General features: G+C 40.2%; 1 protein-coding gene across 9 annotated transcripts in view; it reads left to right on the top strand.

Annotated features, from left to right (window-relative positions):
* Positions 1–19,029, top strand: part of FBXL17 (F-box and leucine rich repeat protein 17) — a 495,829-nt gene that overhangs the window by 313,050 nt on the left and 163,750 nt on the right. Inside the window, exon 7 of one of the 9 annotated variants that reach the window (XM_049107957.1) lies at positions 16,661–16,703. The exons of the other annotated variants lie outside the window; for them this stretch is intronic. Within the exon in view, the coding sequence (XP_048963914.1) occupies positions 16,661–16,688 (28 nt within the window). The 3' untranslated portion in view covers positions 16,689–16,703. Of the gene's footprint in view, positions 1–16,660; positions 16,704–19,029 lie in introns of those variants that run through there. 9 annotated transcript variants of the gene reach the window in all.

The following is a 19,029-nucleotide window of genomic DNA, read 5'->3' on the forward strand; positions in this document are numbered from 1 at the left end:
GCACAAAAGCGGAACAACTGCACCCAGAGGCCATGTTTTACAATGCTCATAGCTACTCCTCCTTTGCCTGGTGACTCTGGACCAGACCAGCAGAGAATGCCAGGGAAGAGCTGAGTGAGAAACCTCTGACATGTCATCCCACTGAGGCACCATGGCCAAGTCTGGTGAGGAGAAGTCATCACTCAGCAGTGCAGCCACTTTGCAAGGTCCAGTGGTCTTGGAGCAGGTTCTCAATCCCTCTCGGCTCTTGCTTCTTCATATGTAAGTGAAGGGATGAGAAGACCCTGAAGGCCCTGGCAGATTTAATATCCAGGGATTATCCATTTAGTCTCATCTGGGGCTATCCCTTGTCTATACCTGTAGAAAAGGCACTACAGGGCTGTACCTAGTGGATAACGTACTAAAGATTCCTCTATTCTGTAAGAGAAAAACACACTGTGGATTATTATAAGAGGCAAGTTTGAAATATCAGAAGTTGTTCCCTAGAATGACTTTCACTTGAGTGTCAGGTCTTACACTTGGGAAACACTTGGTCAAGCCAAGGTCTGGGCCGTGGTCCCGCAGTGCTGCTCAGAGCTTTCCCTGTGCAAATTCGCACTGGGGATCTGTTTTTTCGCACAAGGATCTGTTTTTTCACCTGATTTGAATGAAGTCTTTTTTGTGTGTAAAGTTTCTACATTCTGGCAAACAGTTTGTGGCTGTTTTCAGTATGCAGCTAAATGATCATCAAATACAGTATTTTTCTTCCTAAAGTCTGCCCTTCTCCTAGCTTGCTCTAGTCTCCAGGAGCGTCTTTTGCAGAAACATCTCAAGGCCAGGAATTCAGTTTTAGGAAGAAGTGTAGGAATATCAGAGTAGTAAGAAGCAACAGACCTGACCCAAATTTACCTGGTATTTTGAGTTCCTTTCCCCCTACCCTTGTCATAGAAATAAGAGTCTGTGCAGACAACTAGTAAGGACAGAGTGCATATCATAGCTTCGGAATTATTTCTAGCTTTAAAGTTTTTTCTCTTAGAGGAAAAAGCACAACTTTGTAATTGTAATCATACTAACTTCAGTTTATTTGTTGTTGGTTTTCTTTTTTTAAGATTTTATTTATTCATGAGAGGCACGGGGGTTGGGGGGTAGAGACACAGGCAGAGGGAGAAGCAGGCTCCACGCAGGGAGTCCGATGTGGGACTCGATCCCGGGACTCCAGGATCACGCCCTGGGCCGAAGGCAGGTGCCAAATCGCTGAGTCACCCAGGGATCCCCCCAACTTCAGTTTAAATGTGCCATTTACTAGATATAACAATAGGGCTGAGCTCTCCGCAGTTTTAAAATGGGAGATGTGAAATGGTAGGTAGAACGGAGTAGTATTTCACAGAATTAAACAGGTAAATATTTACCAAATTATCAATTACTGAATGCTCACTAATGCTAATTACCTTTATAGTTTCAGTGTTGAGCAGAGAGGTCCTAGATACAGGAGCCAGTAAACTGGTCTCATTCCAATTCTAAGTCATTACTAACTACCACAACATATAATCTTGTTGTGCCCAAGGCTTAATATCTCTACAACTTAGTCCCCTCAATTATCAAATGAAAACAAAACCATCATACACAATGTTTTCAAGGATAAACTGAGATCATAAATGTGTAATTAATTTCAAAAGATTTATTTAAAGATTTTAATTTTTAAGCTATCCCGATACCCAACATGGGGCTTAAAACCACAACCCCAAGACCAAGGGTCTCATCCTCCACTGATTGAACCAGGCTGGTACCCCAATTTCAGAAGATTTTTAAATCTTCTGAATTAATAATTAATTCAGAATTAATACATACTATTTTTTAGTAATAGTAAAATTATTATTGACTACTACTCTGACAGTGGAACGTTTTTGTTTCCAGTGAAATATCTATTGTAATGGGATTGCTGAAAGATCATGCTATTTTAACAAAATCCCTTTGGACAGATTTAAGAAAAAGTACTGAACCTCTTGTTTTCCATCTTACATAAGAAGGTTTATATACTTTTTAACATTTGTACACAAGTTCTTTCATCTTCAACAGCACAACTGTAAAAGATTTAGAGTTTTTGAAGATTGTCCATTTAATTTTTAGCTGAATTGTATATAGATCAAATCCATGCATCAGAAAGACTCCAAAAAGCAAATTTATAGAGACTGGGGAGATGGAGTTAAAAATTTATAAGTTTTGGAGAACTTTAAATAGGAAAGATGTTAAAAATGTGTTTTTGAGGCACTTAAAGCTACATTTTAGAACTATGGGAAACTAACTCTGTAGATTCTTAACATGAAAATGATGTTCATTTCTCCTATCACATTAAAGACATGTCGTTATTAAAATCATTAATGTCACAGTGTGAAGATACTATTGGCATTGAAATTTTGTACAAGTTATCTTAAAGCATTTTGTTTTGAAATTGATTTCTGTTGTGAAATTTTAGTAGTTTAGTACAAAAAGCTTAAGCCTTTTTAAAAAAACAAATGTTGAAGTTTATTTTGACACATATGTTTATCTTACATTATGTCAAACACTTTTTTTGCCTATGTTTTTCATTTGTATATCAGACCTCTTTGAATAAACTGAGGGTTTTGAAGACATTTGCAAAATGGTTTTGGGTGGTAGATCGCTCACCTGTCTCTCTTGATAAATCTCCATTTCCTTACTGGATATTTAGGAGAGAGGTCTAGATTACTCTGTGGTATGTCTCTAAAGCCCTGGCTGCTTATTCTGTTGCAGCTATCTATTCAGAATTCACTTTCCAGGTGCCAATAGTTAGATGGGCATTTTGTAATTTCCTGTAGGAGTTAAGTGTGTAGACAGAAAAAGTCCTAAAATTGTATTGTTGAGAAAAGATTTCAAAACATGTAAATCATTGGTAACATTGTGTTCCATCTAAGACGCTTAACATGGTAAAAGATCATAGGCCACGTGTCTATTTTCATGCCATCGATGATGACAAAGAGTGCTTCACAGGTGCTTTTACAGGAGTTGACTGTAGAGCATGTGAGTCCATAAATTTCTCTGTGTTGAATTCCATTTCTGGGCACAGCATGGTATCAAAACCCTGGCATGAGAAATGTTTTCTACTTAATCGTGAAGTTTGATTGAACATGAGCCTCCTTTGTTGGAAAGAAGCACATTTTCATGCTGATAGTTTTAATACTTTGAATTTAATAATAAAATACTAAAGAAAAAAAACCCTAAAATATTTTACAAATATATGTTTTCTGATTTAAAAGTATTAATAATAGCTACCAATTGAGATAATAATTGACCACTTATGAATATGAATCACTGTATATGTATCATACTGTTTTATCTTCACAATAACCCTATGAAGTCATTATCTCCATTTCATTATTAAGGCAATAGGCCAGAGAGGTTAAATAACCTGGTCCATGGTCATACATCATGAGACAAAACCAGATGTGAACCCAGACCTCTGATTCCAAGTCCTGTGCTATAACGCTTCATATTTACTAATACATATTTACAACTTTTATAGCTGCTTTCTTGCCCAAAATATCTGAACCAAATCACTCCTATGTTACCAAATCTGAACTCCACCTTTGTGTTCTTACATATTTAACATCTGGTGGTTCAACTTTCATCGTAAAAATCTCATGCCCACAAAACCTCAGAAATTATCTGCTGATTCCTACAAATCATTTGGCAAATAACTATGTTTTGAAAGAATGATGTTGAATCTAAACCAATTGAAGAATATGTAAGAAATACTAAAAAGCTGTCTTATAGAAAAGATCATGTTATCTATGCTGCTTTGTGACTTTATTTCAGCATTATTTCCTGAAATCTTGACATGTCAAGGAAACTATGTATCATTCTATTACATGCCTGCAAGTGGATACCGTCATGTACTTAACCTATTCTACTTGTGTTTTTTTGCAGTAATAGAATTTCTGGGTCACAGGACACAATCACTGAAAAGTTTTCTTACTTTTGTTCATCCTGTATCACTAGGATCCAGCATATCCCTTGGCCACGTATGTTGGTCCGTACGCATATAAAATGAAGGAATGAATAATAAGACCAGACTACATCCCAGAATGGTTTTGATAATTTATGCTCTTGCTACATGTGTGTGCTTCCCCATCTTTCCCAAAGCCACATATGAAAGTTGACAACGAAGCCCCTGTTGTCTTTTTCTAAATAAACTGCTTTTCGAATGCCGTAGAAGCTCCCAATGATCAGAAACTCTTAGCAGCAGCTGTGTTTAAGGTAGCTCCTAGACGCCAGTCACGTTGTCCACTGCAGTTTTAAAAAGGCAGTGTCGGATTTCTAAACACTTATTCATAATTCAGGATTTTATTATACCCAAATATGTAACTTCTTATAATTTTGTAAGTTCAGTTTTGAGAAACTATAATAAAAGTTCTCTTTTGTTTCCCAAGATATAAAGTAATGTGTTTCAACATTTTTACTATTTTTAAATAAACCACCAAACAATGTCATTTTGAAATTTAGGATGATGAGGAGTTCTGGCACAGGGCTTTAGGCACTAATTATGTATTCATTTTATGCTGATTTGCTGCATTGTCATGTTTTCCAACGGCTCTGAGAAAAGGGCTATAATTAAATCAAATCTATAACAAAATATATTTTACTGAGATTAATTTTTTTCTATTTCAGTTTATTAGAACCTACAGACTAGGATTTTCGGTAGCTTTCTGTGATTGTATTATTGTCCCCAAAGTATACGAATAAGACTCAGAATTATGCTAGTGCTGATATCCAGCTGTACAAATGAAGACTGATCATTTTTAACAGGAAAATATATTTAAATTCTGGCACTTCATTATAATGACTTCGAATATTTTACATAACTTGGCTTAGGAAAGGAAGTTTATTTTAAGCATTTTTTTTTCCTTTTAGAGCATAGTTCAAAGTCATCTCGTCTCATTGTCTCATGATGAGCTAAAATAAACATTTACTTTCATTTTAACCTATTGCCAATTCTTTTGTCAAGTAGGCAGAGTATAAATAAATAACTTGTCTTTTTTCTTGAGTTTGTTTGATACCAAGACATTTTACTGTGTATTTTGTCTTTGGTCAAATGCAAAACACAGCTTTTTGCAATTTAGAAAGGCTTCCAGCTTCTGGATTTGTTAAGGCTAAACCTATAAAACATCATATCGTTTTCTCAATTTATACCACTTTAATCTTATACTATGAATCAATCAATTAATGTAAATAATTGAAATAATATTTTGAACAGGATTTCAAACAGAGGTAATCTTTGGATTTCATTAACTAAAAGGGGTCCAAAGTGTTTATTAAAGAAACTAACTTGTACCTAAGGAGAAACCCTTCTTTTCTGATACTATTTATTTATTTAGAGAGTTAATAAGGGGGAGGGTGCGAATTGCAAAATATAATATTTAAATAATTTGCCTCATTTAAAATTCTATAAATGCCCACTTATTCACCAGTCTTCTGCTGAAGGGCCAAGACCTTTTATTTGTACAAGAGCTTGCCGTCGGGAGTTTCATTATCATCTCTCCATAAACCCCAGCTTTGCGTACGTTGAAGTGGAATGAGCACTAAGACACTTTGAAGCAATATAAGTAAAATCCTTCTGAATTTTACAGACTTTCCCCTGAACTCTTAAGATCATCTCACATTTAATTTGAAAGCATTTTTTTAGTGAGTTGCCTTCATCAAATATATGCAAATATTCAACATAGTTTCATATTCTTTTTTTTTTAGTTTCATATTCTTAATAAAAGTGATGCATTTGTTCCTTTTATTCAGAATTCTAATTATATACAAGGCCCTGATTTGTGTTATCAGTGTCTTATCAGTACCAGTCCTTCACTCATTCACTCAACAAACCTGCCTTGAGCATCACATCAAAGATGATTGATACATGGGCCCTGCATGCAGGCAGAACCAGAGTCAGGTCAGGATGATGACACGTGCTTCATACAGTGGTCACAACAGAGGGGACAGAGAACTCTGGGTTAGGAGCAACAGTCCGTCTGAGAAGAGACCAGCACGGATTTAAGGGTTTTAAACTCACGTGGATGAATGTACATGGTATTTTCAGGTGTCACAAGCCTAAATGTCTATAAAAACCAAAGAATATAAATGAGTAAAGTGGATCAAGTGTATCATTAGGGAATGGTGGGGACTGTTACAGCTGAGAGCACAGGTCTGATCTAAAGGCATTCACTTTCAAAAGTTTGTTTAAGACACAGACTCAGCCTCGCAAAATGTGCCTGGGCTGCCTATTTGTAGCTCTGGTTAAGTCTAAATACATGAAAGGCAGGCATGGTGTTTTGAGAAGCCATCTAGGTAATAAATGTGTTCAGTGAACCAAGTCAGTTATGCAGGATATGTGGGCCTGAGTTGAGTGTCTGGGGTTTCAATCTATATCGAAAGAAATAGATGAAGGATAAAATGTGAACCAAAAAAAAAAAAGTGGCAAAATCATTTCGATCCATAAAATGGGGGCAAAGTATTCCCAGTGAAGCAGCAGTCAGTTGCTCTAGGATCTGAGATTCCACTGGATTACTGTTAAGCAGACCAAGAGCATGCTTGGTGTAATAGCACCACAAGGACGACATGAACAATCTGGGAAAATAAAAACACCCCAACAACTCTGGTCTTCCTTTTGTGAATTGTACAGTTTAGTGGATTTTTGAATTGTTACACAATTTCAGATGGAAGAGGAACCATATTTTTTTTTTCCAGGACTTCACGGCCTCTGTACACCTTAAGCTGACCTGAATAAGGTGATAGAATTTAAGATTCTAAGGATAGAGGAGTACAGTGTTTGGCTGAAGACCAGACTCAGGGTGACTGGGCATGGGTGTTGGAAACTAGGCTCAATAACAAATATGGCCATATTCTATTTATATGAATATATAGCCCCCTGGCCATTAAGACTTTTTCCTCCTTCAAATAATTTTGAATGCATCCTTATAGTTAATGTTTGATATTGGTTGTACTAGCTAGTAAGAGATATTTCCAAACTTACAGATATGTGCTCTGTATTAATTCTAGCAATAAACATGCATTTATTCTCCCTTGCAGGGATTTGTAGACATTAATTCTAATCAGTGATTAAAGATTACTTTAAAAAGGTTGAATATTTTGAAAGTTATATGGGATAATTGAATAATGTAGAAGTGTAAAATGACTTTTAAAAGCTCTCATACAGTTAATAACTTTGCAATTATTTCTTAGTGGTTTCCATTTTTAAATATTGATATGAAAAATAACAGTAACTCATAGAATTCTTACTGTATTTTTACATATTTGTGACATAAAGGTATCTTTTTCTTTCACTGAATACCAGACTTTGATCATGTAGGGTTTATGGTACTGTGCATAAAGTTATTAATATCTTCAAGTAATCTTTATATTATATATGAGAAACGTCCTTCAGATGTAGCAGGAATCCTCAAATACGTGCTTGCTACACCGTAGCATGGCTTACCATGAACTTTTATATATCTTGAACCTTAATTGAATACTTTCAAATCTTTGTGACTATTTTTCCTTGATCTTTACAAAGAGTTCTTTAAATACCTGATATTTGGTTGCTTTACACAAATCAGTTAGATCATAGATGAATCACTGTATGTGAGACATAAATAAAATTTACGGTGGAATGAAAAAAGATAAACTGTCAGGTTAAATTTGCTTTAATCTTTTTTGTTCTGTTTTCACTTATGATTAGAAAAAAATGTTGACTTTGTCTCTTCAGCAGTACTAAGCATCTTTATGTTCATTTGACAGTGTCCATGGTTTCCAGCATGTTTCATTGAGGATTTTAATTTTATATGTATTATATGTAGCAATGAAAATCAGTAGATTGCAAGTTTCTTAAAATTGGGCAATTAACTTAAATAATTAGAATCTGTAAAGGAAAGAAAAGTCCATTATTTTTATCCCCAGTGATTGGAGAAAATTCTGCTGAGCAATCCAGGGTATATAGCTTTTACTATTTGCTGATTCATGCCAAAGTCCTAATCCAGTTCCTGGCAATATGTTTTTTACGGTGTTCTTGTTGATAGAATAAGCAGTCTACTTTTTAAGTCACAGCATTATATAATATCTTCCACCAAATATTCAGGTGGCTTTAGAAACCCTAATTGTAAAGCTTGGAGCTTATATAGGAGGTCATGGTTTGGCCAATTTGAAATTGGTTTCCAACTTCTGGTTTAACTTATGAGAGATGATGTAGAAGGCAACATATATAAGGTCATGTTGAGGGCCATATGAAATGACTAAGACCTCTTTCCTAAAGTTACCTGGTTATTGTTAACAGTTAGGTTGCTTCCAATAAAGATGATAAAAGATAGAATCAGTCATGAAGATCTCCCAAAGACCTAGCAGATAGAATGTTGCATATGGGCCAAATAGCAATTACAAAGAGTCTACTCCAAGATTTGTATAATGAGCAAATTATATCATATATATGTACTTTTAATGTTGGGTGCATTTAAAAAACTATGGAAATATAAGGATAAATTTTAAAATATTGATTAGTTTCCAATTATCTTTTGTCATTGTGTAAATATTTTCGTAAAAGAGTGGGGTGCTGGGTTGGCCCAGGTTGAAGAGCATCCTACTCTTGATCTTGGGGTTGTGAGTTCGAGACCTGTGGTGGGTGTAGAGATTGCTAAAAAAAAAAAAAAAAAAAAACCCAAAAACTAAAAAAAGATGTAAAAAGAATTATTATCATGAGAGGACTTTGGGATTTTTTTAATATTGAACTAGTCTTCATCACGTACTCACCAGAATGGCTAGAAGTCTGATAACATCAACACTGGTGAGGATGGGAAGCAGTACAACCTTCAAAAGTGTTTGTGAGAATGTAAAACTTTGGAAAGAGATTGGTAGTTTCTTCTAAAACTAACCCTCTACTAAATACATACTACTAATCCTCTATGACCCGGCAATACCAATCCTAGGTTTTTACCTATGAGAAATGGAAGCGTATGTACACAAAAAGATTGTACAGGAATGTTCCTAGCAGTATCAATCAGTGGCCTCCAAACTGCAAATGATTTACATGCCACATCTTCCAGAGAAGAATGGATAAAGAAACTATGCTGCCTTTGTATAACTGTCTGCCTTTGTGGGTGGGTAAGAGCATTGACTGGAAGGGGGCATGAGGGAAGTTGGTGGCGTGCTAGGTGGTGACCTTGATAGCAGTTCAAAGTAAACAGATATGTGTGTTTGTTGAAACTGATTGCATTTAAGACTTCTGCATTTCACAGTAGGTAAATTTTACTTAAAAAAGAAAGAACTGGGGATCCCTGGTATCTCAGCGGTTTAGTGCCTGCCTTCAGCCCAGGGCGGGATCCTGGAGACCCAGGATCCAGTCCCACATCAGGCTCCCTGGAGAAGCATGGAGCCTGCTTCTCCCTCTGTCTATGTCTCTGCCTCTCTCTCTCTCTCTCTCTCTCTTAAAAAAGAAAGAAAGAAAGAAAGAAAGAAAGAAAGAAAGAAAGAAAGAAAGAAAGAAGAAAGAAAGAACCATGAAAAACATTGAAGTCTAGTCAATGATGTATATGCTGAAGTGGCTAGGAGTGAAATATACTAATGTCTGCAGTTACTTTGAGATGCATCAGAAAATAAAATAAGTTAGGGGCACCTGGGTGGCTCAGTGGTTGAGCATCTGCCTTTGGCTCAGGTCCTGATCCTCCTGCTTCTCCCTCTGCCTGTGTCTCTGCCTCTCTCTCTCTCTTTCTGTCTCTCATGAATAAATAAATAAAATCTTAAAAAAATAAATAAGATAAATTGATAGATACCTGGTTGGATAGAGAAATGGATGCATACTTCTGAGAGCAGATGTAGAAAATGTTAATTATAGAAGTTAGGGGCTTTCACTGAACAATTCTTCAAACTTTTTGGTATGTTTGAAAATCTCCATAGTAAAATGTTGGGGGGGGGGATTTATTATAAAAAAGACATACCTTCTAGAATTTATTTTAATTCAGGTTGAAGATACGGTTCCATTGTTTAACTTTTTCCTTTTTTGCCCTTTTCACAAATTAAGATTTTGTTTTATGCCGTGAGGTCATCTTAATTGCTTTTAGCTTGTTACCTTGAGCAGTCCTACTCCTCGGTGGCCACCTGTGTAATCCGGGGCGGCCTTGGGCCTGTTTGTCCGCCCGGGGTCACCTGCCACCGGGCCCTAACTCGGCAGCACAAGCGCGGTGGGGGGAGGCGCAGAGGCCCCCAGGGATGAGCCAGGGTAGGGGTGCAAGAGGCCCCCAGGGATGGGGGGAGGCGGAGGTGGGGTGCGCCGAGGCTCCCCAGGGAGGAGCGGGGGGGGGGGGTGGGGTGGGGGGGGGGTTAGGAGGCCTCAGGCCTCGGACCGGGAGACCGAGACCCGCCCTGGAAGCTCCCTCCCCTCAAGCACATCCTGGGAAAAGGGGGGGCTTTTCCAACAGCCAAAGGGAAAGAACCTACCAAAAAATTGGATTCCCGGGATGGTAATGAAGAGGAAATGAAAAGTTGCCGGGAAGCCGCAGGGACTGGGGACTGGCAGGGACTGGGGACTGGCGTAGAGGTCAAGGTGAGCCGCCCCGGGCAGGCGCAGAGGACAGGTGCCCTCGGGGCTCCCGCCCCCGCCCGAAGCGCAGGCCCAGGCGCGCCCGCAGATGGCTCAGCCGCTGCCCGCCGTGGGCGCCCAGGCCCCGCCCCCCCAGGCTCCCCCCAGGCTCTCCCCCACCGTATTGAGGCTCCCCTCCCCTGTAAGGCTCCCCCATGAGGTCCCCCTCCCCCCCGTGAGGCTCTCCTACCCCCCATGAGCTCCCCATCCCATGAGGCGGCCCTTCCCCCACGAGCCCCCCTCCTCCCCCCATGAGCTCCCCCTCCCCCCATGAGCTCCCCCTCCCCCCCATGAGCCCCCCTCCTCCCCCCATGAGCCCCCTCCTCCCCCCATGAGTCCCCCTCCTCCCCCCATGAGGTTCCCCTCCCCCCATGAGTCCCCCTCCTCCCCCCATGAGGTTCCCCTCCCCCCGGAGGCCCACTCCTCCCCCCGGAGGCTCCCTCCCCGCAGGTGCTCCCCGACGCAGGCTGCAGGCCCCCTCCCCCTGCACCCCGCGGCCCCGGGGGGCCCACACCGGCCGAGGGGCGGCTCGAGGGGCCGAGTCAGGAGGTGCTCGGGCCTGCAGCCAAGGGCAGTGCGCCTTAGTGTTTGTGAGAGAGAAGCTTGCCTCGTGCCTCTGCCTCCGGCGGTTCTAGAAGGAAGCCCATGTGCAGGCACCGCCGCGGGGCCTCGAGGTCCCAGCCCCGGCCTCAAGCCCGGCCCCAACCCCAAGCCCGAGGCCCGGGCGTTGGCCGTCTCGCCGCGGGGCCCAGCACGGAGAGCCGGGCACTGGGGGCCGTCGGGGTGCCCCCCCCCAGGCTCCAGGGAAGGAGCCCCCCGCCCGGGCGGTCGCTCCCGTCCCCGGGGGACCTGCCTCCTGCCCCGCCCCTGCCCGCGGCCTTCCTGCGCGGCCCCAAGCTCTCGCTCCGGGGCCGCCCGCACGGCCAGGGCCATCTCCCCATCCCAAGACCCGCAAGGCGGTCACCCTGCAAACTGCACACACGGCCCCTCGTCGGCCGTCGTGGGGCTGCTGCAGGCAGCGGTGCTGAGCCCCGAGTCCTGGGCCGGACGAGGAAAGTCAGCAACAGTCAGGTGCCCCCTGTGCCGGGCTGTCCCCGTGCTGGGCTGTCCCCGTGCCCCGGGCTGTCCCCGTGCTGGGCTGTCCCCTGTGCCCGGGGCTGTCCCCGTGCTAGGCTGTCCCCTGTGCCCCAGGCTGTCCCCGTGCTGGGCTGTCCCCGTGCCCCAGGCTGTCCCCGTGCTAGGCTGTCCCCTGTGCCCCAGGCTGTCCCCGTGCTGGGCTGTCCCCGTGCCCCAGGCTGTCCCCGTGCGCCAGGCTGTCCCCTGTGCCCGGGGCTGTCCCTGTGCCGGGCTGTCCCTGTGCCCCGGGCTGTCCCCGTGCCAGGCTGTCCCTGTGCCCCGGGCTGTCCCTGTGCGCCGGGCTGTCCCTGTGCCAAGCTGTCCCCATGCCCTGGGCTGTCCCCATGCCCTGGGCTGTCCCCGTGCCAGGCTGTCCCTGTGCCCCGGGCTGTCCCCGTGCCCCGGGCTGTCCCCATGCTGAGCTATCCCTGTGCCCTGGGCTGTCCCCGTGCCAGGCTGTCCCCGTGCCGGGCTGTCCCTGTGCCCCGGGCTGTCCCCATGCCAGGCTGTCCCTGTGCCCCGGGCTGTCCCTGTGCCCCAGGCTGTCCCCTGTGCGCCGGGCTGTCCCCGTGCCAGGCTGTCCCCATGCCGGGCTGTCCCTGTGCCCCGGGCTGTCCCCGTGCCAGGCTGTCCCTGTGCCCCGGGCTGTCCCCGTGCCGGGCTGTCCCTGTGCGCCGGGCTGTCCCCATGCTGGGCTGTTCCATGCTGGGCTGTCCCCGTGCTGGGCTGTTCCTGTGCCGAGCCGTCCCCGTGCTGGGCCTTCCTTTCACTAAGGGAGAAAATGGATTTCGCATGAGCTTGTTGAACCATAAATTTCTTTCCTGCATATGCCAACTATTAAAGCCCAAGTGCTAGTGCTCTGAGAAGTGTACGTTGGGAAATTATATTTTCTTCTAAATAATCCTGTCTTCTTGGTGTGGAGGACAGTAAAGTTGACAAGATTGTGAATTCCCCTTGGGAAGAGGCTTGGCTGCTCCATCTTTGTGTCCCTATCGTTAGGGACAGAGTAAGGGTTCCTAAATGTTTGTCAAATAACTAAAAGAGCCTTTGCAAACATCTACCCTTGGAGGTAGATATTGTAATTTCTATTTTACAGAAAAGATTTAGAAAAGTTGAATTACATTCCCAGCACCAGGACTGTGTATACACACCTACATACACACTCACACAACTTTGACAGCCTGAGCATCTGAAACACATTTCCATTATCTGTAACTGATTGATTTTGTGCATGAAACATTAAATTTTAGTAGAATTCCGACGTAGCTAAATCTGTTTTATTATTACACGGTGTTATTAATCACAGGCGGTATAGTTTTAATTTTTTTTTCTTTTTTCTTTTTTTTTTAAAAGATTTATTTATTTATTTATTTATTTATTTATTTGCACCACCTTCAGCCCAGGGCCTGATCCTGGAGACCCGGGATCAAGTCCCACGTGGGGCTCCCTGCGTGGAGCCTGCTTCTCCCTCTGCCTGTGTCTCTGCCTCTCTCTCTCTCTGTCTCTCATGAACAAATATATAAAATCTTTAAAAAAAAGAGAAAGCTTTCCAAAATCATAACCCACTTGTAGAGGCTTTTCAGGAGTGAATTATGTTGCTCCCTTCAGGGTGAATATATCCCTGACTTACTATTTTACTATCCATATTTCTGACCTTTCTTCCCTTCAATATATCTTTCATAGTTTTGTACGCATTTCTAGTGAAATAAGGCTGAATATATGTAAACATAAAATAAATTCAGGTCCTTTACTAGTGATGAATTATATGAATGTATTGTTACATATTCATTATTACATATATGTTTGTAACAGGAGTTATTGCATATATATGTAACAAGAATTATTGTATATATATAATATATAGTATGTTACATATTTGTTGTATTGTTATGTATTGTGTGTATTGTTTTCTTCTTTTTCCTCTTTATAATATTCTTTCCGCAACCTTAAGTCAAGCCACTAATCCAACTAGTACATCCCTGAGTTTATTTTATTTTTTTTCATCCCTGAGTTTATATCACATTTTCTGACTTTATATTTCACCTTTTTAAAACTATGAGATGGCATTGAATTGCCATTATTTTCCCCAAAGCCCCAAATCTTGCCAGATGGCCTAAGTGTGTTCTGTGTCAGATGACTATGTATTTACGTTTCAGTAAAAGATCACAAAAAGGGATTTATCCTCTATTTTTTTAAAATAAAATTCTATCATTACCAGGGCAGCACTCATGATACTCTCAGGACCCGTGGAAGCACAAAACTGAGTGATTGATTCTAAGCACATTTATCTGACATCCCTTTTAAACACCTGGCATTGCTCGTGCCTCTTTATTCCACTAATGACTTTTAAAAGAAATAAACTCTCTTCTCAATTCTCAGTCTTGCTTTTTCTTCAGAATAGCAGAATGGCTACTTGAGAGAAGTAGTTGTGTGTGTGTGTGTGTGTGTGTGTGTGTGTGTGTAGAGCAGGAATCTAAATACTGTTTGTCCATTTTGCTCCATGATTTGTTCCTTACGCAGACAGAACCGTAACTACAATGGACAGTAGAACACTGAGAAATATGCCAGGGATGTGCTGTCCATTTTGATCTATCATTTAAAATAACAGAAAGCTGAGCCCTGGGTTTGGGAGTGTTGCTGGCTGTCAGACGTGATGTTGCCTGCAAGGTACCCACTGTCTGAAGCAAATGGTGAAATGATCCTTCCTCCCTCTTCATGCTTTTGCAACTTTCCACAAGGGGAAACTGGGTAAGGCTTCCCTCCATGGCTTCCATCCGTCTTAGGCACTGGTTTCATTGGCTTTCCACCAGCCTCCCCAGGATCAAAGAGATGCAATTTTTTCCCTTCACAGGAAATCGACTGATGATCAGTCCCAGCAAAGCAACCTGGATTTTAGTGATTATAGTATTTCGAGAGCTAGGCTGCTAAAATTCCTTCACTAAGTACATTTATAACAATTACATTTTTGTTGACTTAATGACAGTATTGGTAAGGGAAAATGTATTTGTTAAGAAATTATATTCACATATATATATATATATACACATACATGCATACATACTCTTTTGAATATAAATTAAATGGTTGATGAGATGAGAGTCTTTTCATTGATGGATAAAGAGAGAATCCTCTAGAAGTATATTTTATAGGCAAATGGGCTTTATATTAGGAGTCATTGAATTGGCCTGGTACCAGAAAAACTAATAAGGAAGTTTCAATAGTCTTTCCCTGGAATTTCTAAATTTCATTCTGTTGTATTTACTTAAATGTTGTTTAAGAAGAAAATTTGGAGGGCTTTGTTTCTCTATCCTTCAAATAGATAAAAATTAACTGAAACTAGCCATCCTCCTTGTGTTGGGATTTACAAAATGTAAACTGCATACTTTTCACAAGTTAATTTTTGGTTGATGCCCCTTATTGTCATGTGTAGAAATATGTGGACTGCTTTTTTTTTCTTTTTTTGAAAAAGAAGTGTAATTCTTATTTCCTTTTAAGTGAAAAAGTAATCTCTGTGTAAATTCAAGGAACCAAAACAACCAAACATGACCTTCTTCCTCTCTTTCCTGTAAATGTTAGAGCAAAGATTACTTTACCTCTGACGTGAATGATATGTAATGCTATGGGAGAAAATAAGAATAAAGCAATGGCAGTTTCAGAGCTTTGGAAATATGTTTTATGAATTCAGCAGTGATGATACTTAGGCCTTAGTGGGTTCAGAGTTCAACCTAGCTAAATATTAGTAGAGTCAAATTTATGTAATGTCCCCTGCCCTCTCAAGCCCATGTGGTCTTTCTTTTTTCCTCTTTGTGAATGAATTATGTGGGTTACTTTGTTCTCACACCTCCCTTTTCCCAGCTCCCTAATCTAGAACTCCTTCCTCATCCCTTCTTTTATAGAAACTAGCAAGAAGCACATGCTTTTCTCTCAATTGCAGAATTCGTTTTATGTGACGATTACCAAAAATCACCGGTAAAAATTCTCCTATTGACTTTTGATCGGTTCAGAAATTTTCTAAGTTTAAAAATTAATGACAAAGTACAGGCTACCTGAGGATGAGTGCTTGCAGTGTATGGAAAACATTTGGAATGGAGAATGTTGACCTCTTTTCCTTGCTATCTAATTATAAGCTTTCAAAGATATCAAATTAGGTGCCCTCTTCATTGCATTTTAAAATAATTTATTTCTTTCCTTATCACCAAAACCATTTCTCAAACAAAATTTTGAATAGTACATTTGGATGTTTAGAATCCTTGTTAGCCAAAGTGAAACCATTCTTTCGACTTTTATAAATTGTCTTTACCTACTGTGTTTTATAGTCTTCTGAGAATTTGGCTTATCCAAAAAGATATTGTGTGCCTTCCCAAGTGAGAAGGAAACCTTTTGTCAGCATCTTGTCTGAGTTAACTCCTTGGCTACACAGGTCATGGGAGGTCTATGTTGAACATTAGTCTTTGGCTCTATCACAAAACTGGTATTGAAGCACAGGCCAGCTCCCAGAGTACAGAGGTTAAAGAGGCAATTAGTCACTACAAAGCCGACTTGTGGCGTCTTCTGGTAAGGAAGTATTTAACTCTTTCCTGAACGATGCCTCAAATCTCATCTCCTGGGTGCTTTTATATTCCATTAAAATAATTTAGTGTTCAGTCTTACCCATTTTAAAATCAAAGGTGAGCGTAAAGTATATGCTGTCTCTTGAATTGAGACTTTCTTATCAATAGCAGTTAGGGTAAATGGGGCAGAAATGGGCAGAGAGATTATTAACAATTTTACGTTTAATAATCCACCTGAATTTCATTTTAGTGTTTGCAAGCCTAATAATCTCCTTGAAATATTTATAGCTTTACCACTGAAGTTGTTATTTATCATTGATGGTGGTGGTGGGCCTTGGTTTGGAGCTTGCCAAAATCTTGCCTCACTTTTTTTTTTTTTTTTTTTTTACAGAAAAAGAGTGGCCTCTGATGAATTATAATTCACTAAACTGGACCATAGTTTTATATGTTTTTATATTCCTCAGTTTTTTTTAAAGAGCCTGGGCTTCTGCTTCTACACAATAAATTTTTGTAAGATGTAGGATAATAAAACCTTCTCTTTTGTCCTCTATCTTAAAATATGCCGAGAACCCATAAAGATAGCACCGGTCTTAACTGTATCAACATTGTGCAGTGCCTGGATTCTCCCAGTTATTGGTCATAAATTGATGGAACCCCAAAAAGCTTAAAGGAAGGAGGAAGAGACTTAACTTTTCCTATTTTGTTGAAAGTAACTATATTTTTCCCCGTTGAAAAATGAATAAACTGCTGAATTAGGAAGTCTTGTCTTTATATTTCCCTCCCCCTTTCTTTTCTAGCATTTCCTTTAGTCCTGAAATATAATTATTTTTAGTGATACGTTTTTCTGCCCCGAGGTGGGAATATTATTATCAACAATAACAAAGATAAATAGTAGATGATCTATCAAGGTTATAAGTGTTATGTTCATCATTTTATAATAATGCGGCTTTCCGATTATATCTTTTAGTATTTCTAACACAGAGTTGCACTCAATAAAACATGGTTGAATTACATAAATAAAAGCTTAGAGTCTTTTTCTGCCTCTTGCATATTTTGAGGAATGCTTAGAAGAAGTGAGCTCAAATCATCATGTAATGATTGAGTGTAGTTGTGGTAAGAGTATGGAACCATGGCTAAAATTAAAAGCAACACTTTGGGATAAATATATCTGAAATATTAAAGCCAAAGCCAAGTTTATCACAAGTTTAATCCCCCACCCCCACCCCCCGACTTTGGAAGGGGCTTTAACCATATTGTTTCTAGTAGCTTAAAGAAGATGTGCATTTTTAAAATAGTGCGGGCTTCATTCTATCTGAAAAACATGATTAAAATACTATATGAAACATTTGAATGAAATTAAAACATGTATTACTAAATGAAGAAACAAAAGTATTTCTGTAAGAGCTGGTTTGTAGTGGTCCTTCCTAAATATATCGGAAAATATTATTTTGCTGTTGTATTACTCCGTTTTTCAGGGCTGACTTCTACTTACCCTCCAGTTGGGAACCCTACCTGATGTTAGAGACACTTAGGGGAAGGGTGGTCCACAACGAATCAGCAATGACAGCATCTGCTCTGCCTTCCTCAAAGATGTGACACCTCTGTTGGCAAAGGTGCAAACCTGTAGAACTTAAGTTTCTGTAACATTTCAATTTATAGGCCACTTATTGTAGTTAAGTCTCATTTAGGAAAAAAAAATACTATTCTCATTTTGTAAACTTTCACTATCTCTGTGTGACAAAATGGGTATCAGTTCCCCGCTGTTTTTAAGTAGCAAATGCCTAAATTAATCTTAGATTCACTAATCAGATATTGGCTTTCTGGAGAATAACATTTGATAAGTGAGAACTTAATGAGTGTCCCAAGATAACTGTTGTTAACTGGTGGCGCTGGTGACATTTTGCATGTCACTGCTAGTCTTTGCCCCAGTGGTATATTAAGAACATGCTTTGAGCAAATGCTTTAGCATTTTCACCACAAGTCAACCTTTTTTTTTTTTTTTAAATCTCTCTTGCAGTGAACATCTCTTCTATGAGAATATTTTTTTCTGTGAAAAATTGACTTGTGTATATATCTGGTACTGTGTTGTTAATGGGATAGAATAGAAGAATGTTTACAAGAAAGTGTATCATAAAATACAAAGAGCACACAGCATATCATTTTGATGCCTTTTGTCTTTCATTTGTCATTATGGGCAGTTGTTTAAGCTAAAGACAGCAATAACTACTACATATTCTTTCTGTGAGGTTAAGGTGTCATATTACTAAAAAAATAACTATAAACATAATGCTTATAGATGAAATTATAATCACCTGTAATAAGGGGAAATGTACCATTATTAATAGATTATTAAATTGATTCGTCTTGCACATGTTTACCTATAAATATCTTTTTTTGTGTAGATAGAAAGTTTTTATATAGGACATCTTCTAAAAGCAGGATATACCTGTAAATCATGCCAATTCATTTGCTACACTGGGATCGGATTATTCTTCAGTAAAACTCAATTTGAGGATTTAGAAAAATCAATCAAATATCATTATTCTTTCTATATGATGCCAAATTGTGTTTTGGTGACCTCTGCTATCACTTAAATGACCTGAAGTCAGGATGAGCGCTCGTGGCACAGCATTGGACTAAGTTTGCTCCCTTGTTGCTCTCTTTAGATCGTGTAAATCCTTTTTATTCTTTTTTCATTTGTATGTGTCTGTGACTTGCAGCTTCTTATGCTTTTATCCATTTATAAGCTGTATAACATAG

Source organism: Canis lupus, chromosome 3 (assembly GCF_003254725.2).
Source record: "Canis lupus dingo isolate Sandy chromosome 3, ASM325472v2, whole genome shotgun sequence".
Taxonomy (NCBI): Eukaryota; Metazoa; Chordata; class Mammalia; order Carnivora; family Canidae; genus Canis; species Canis lupus.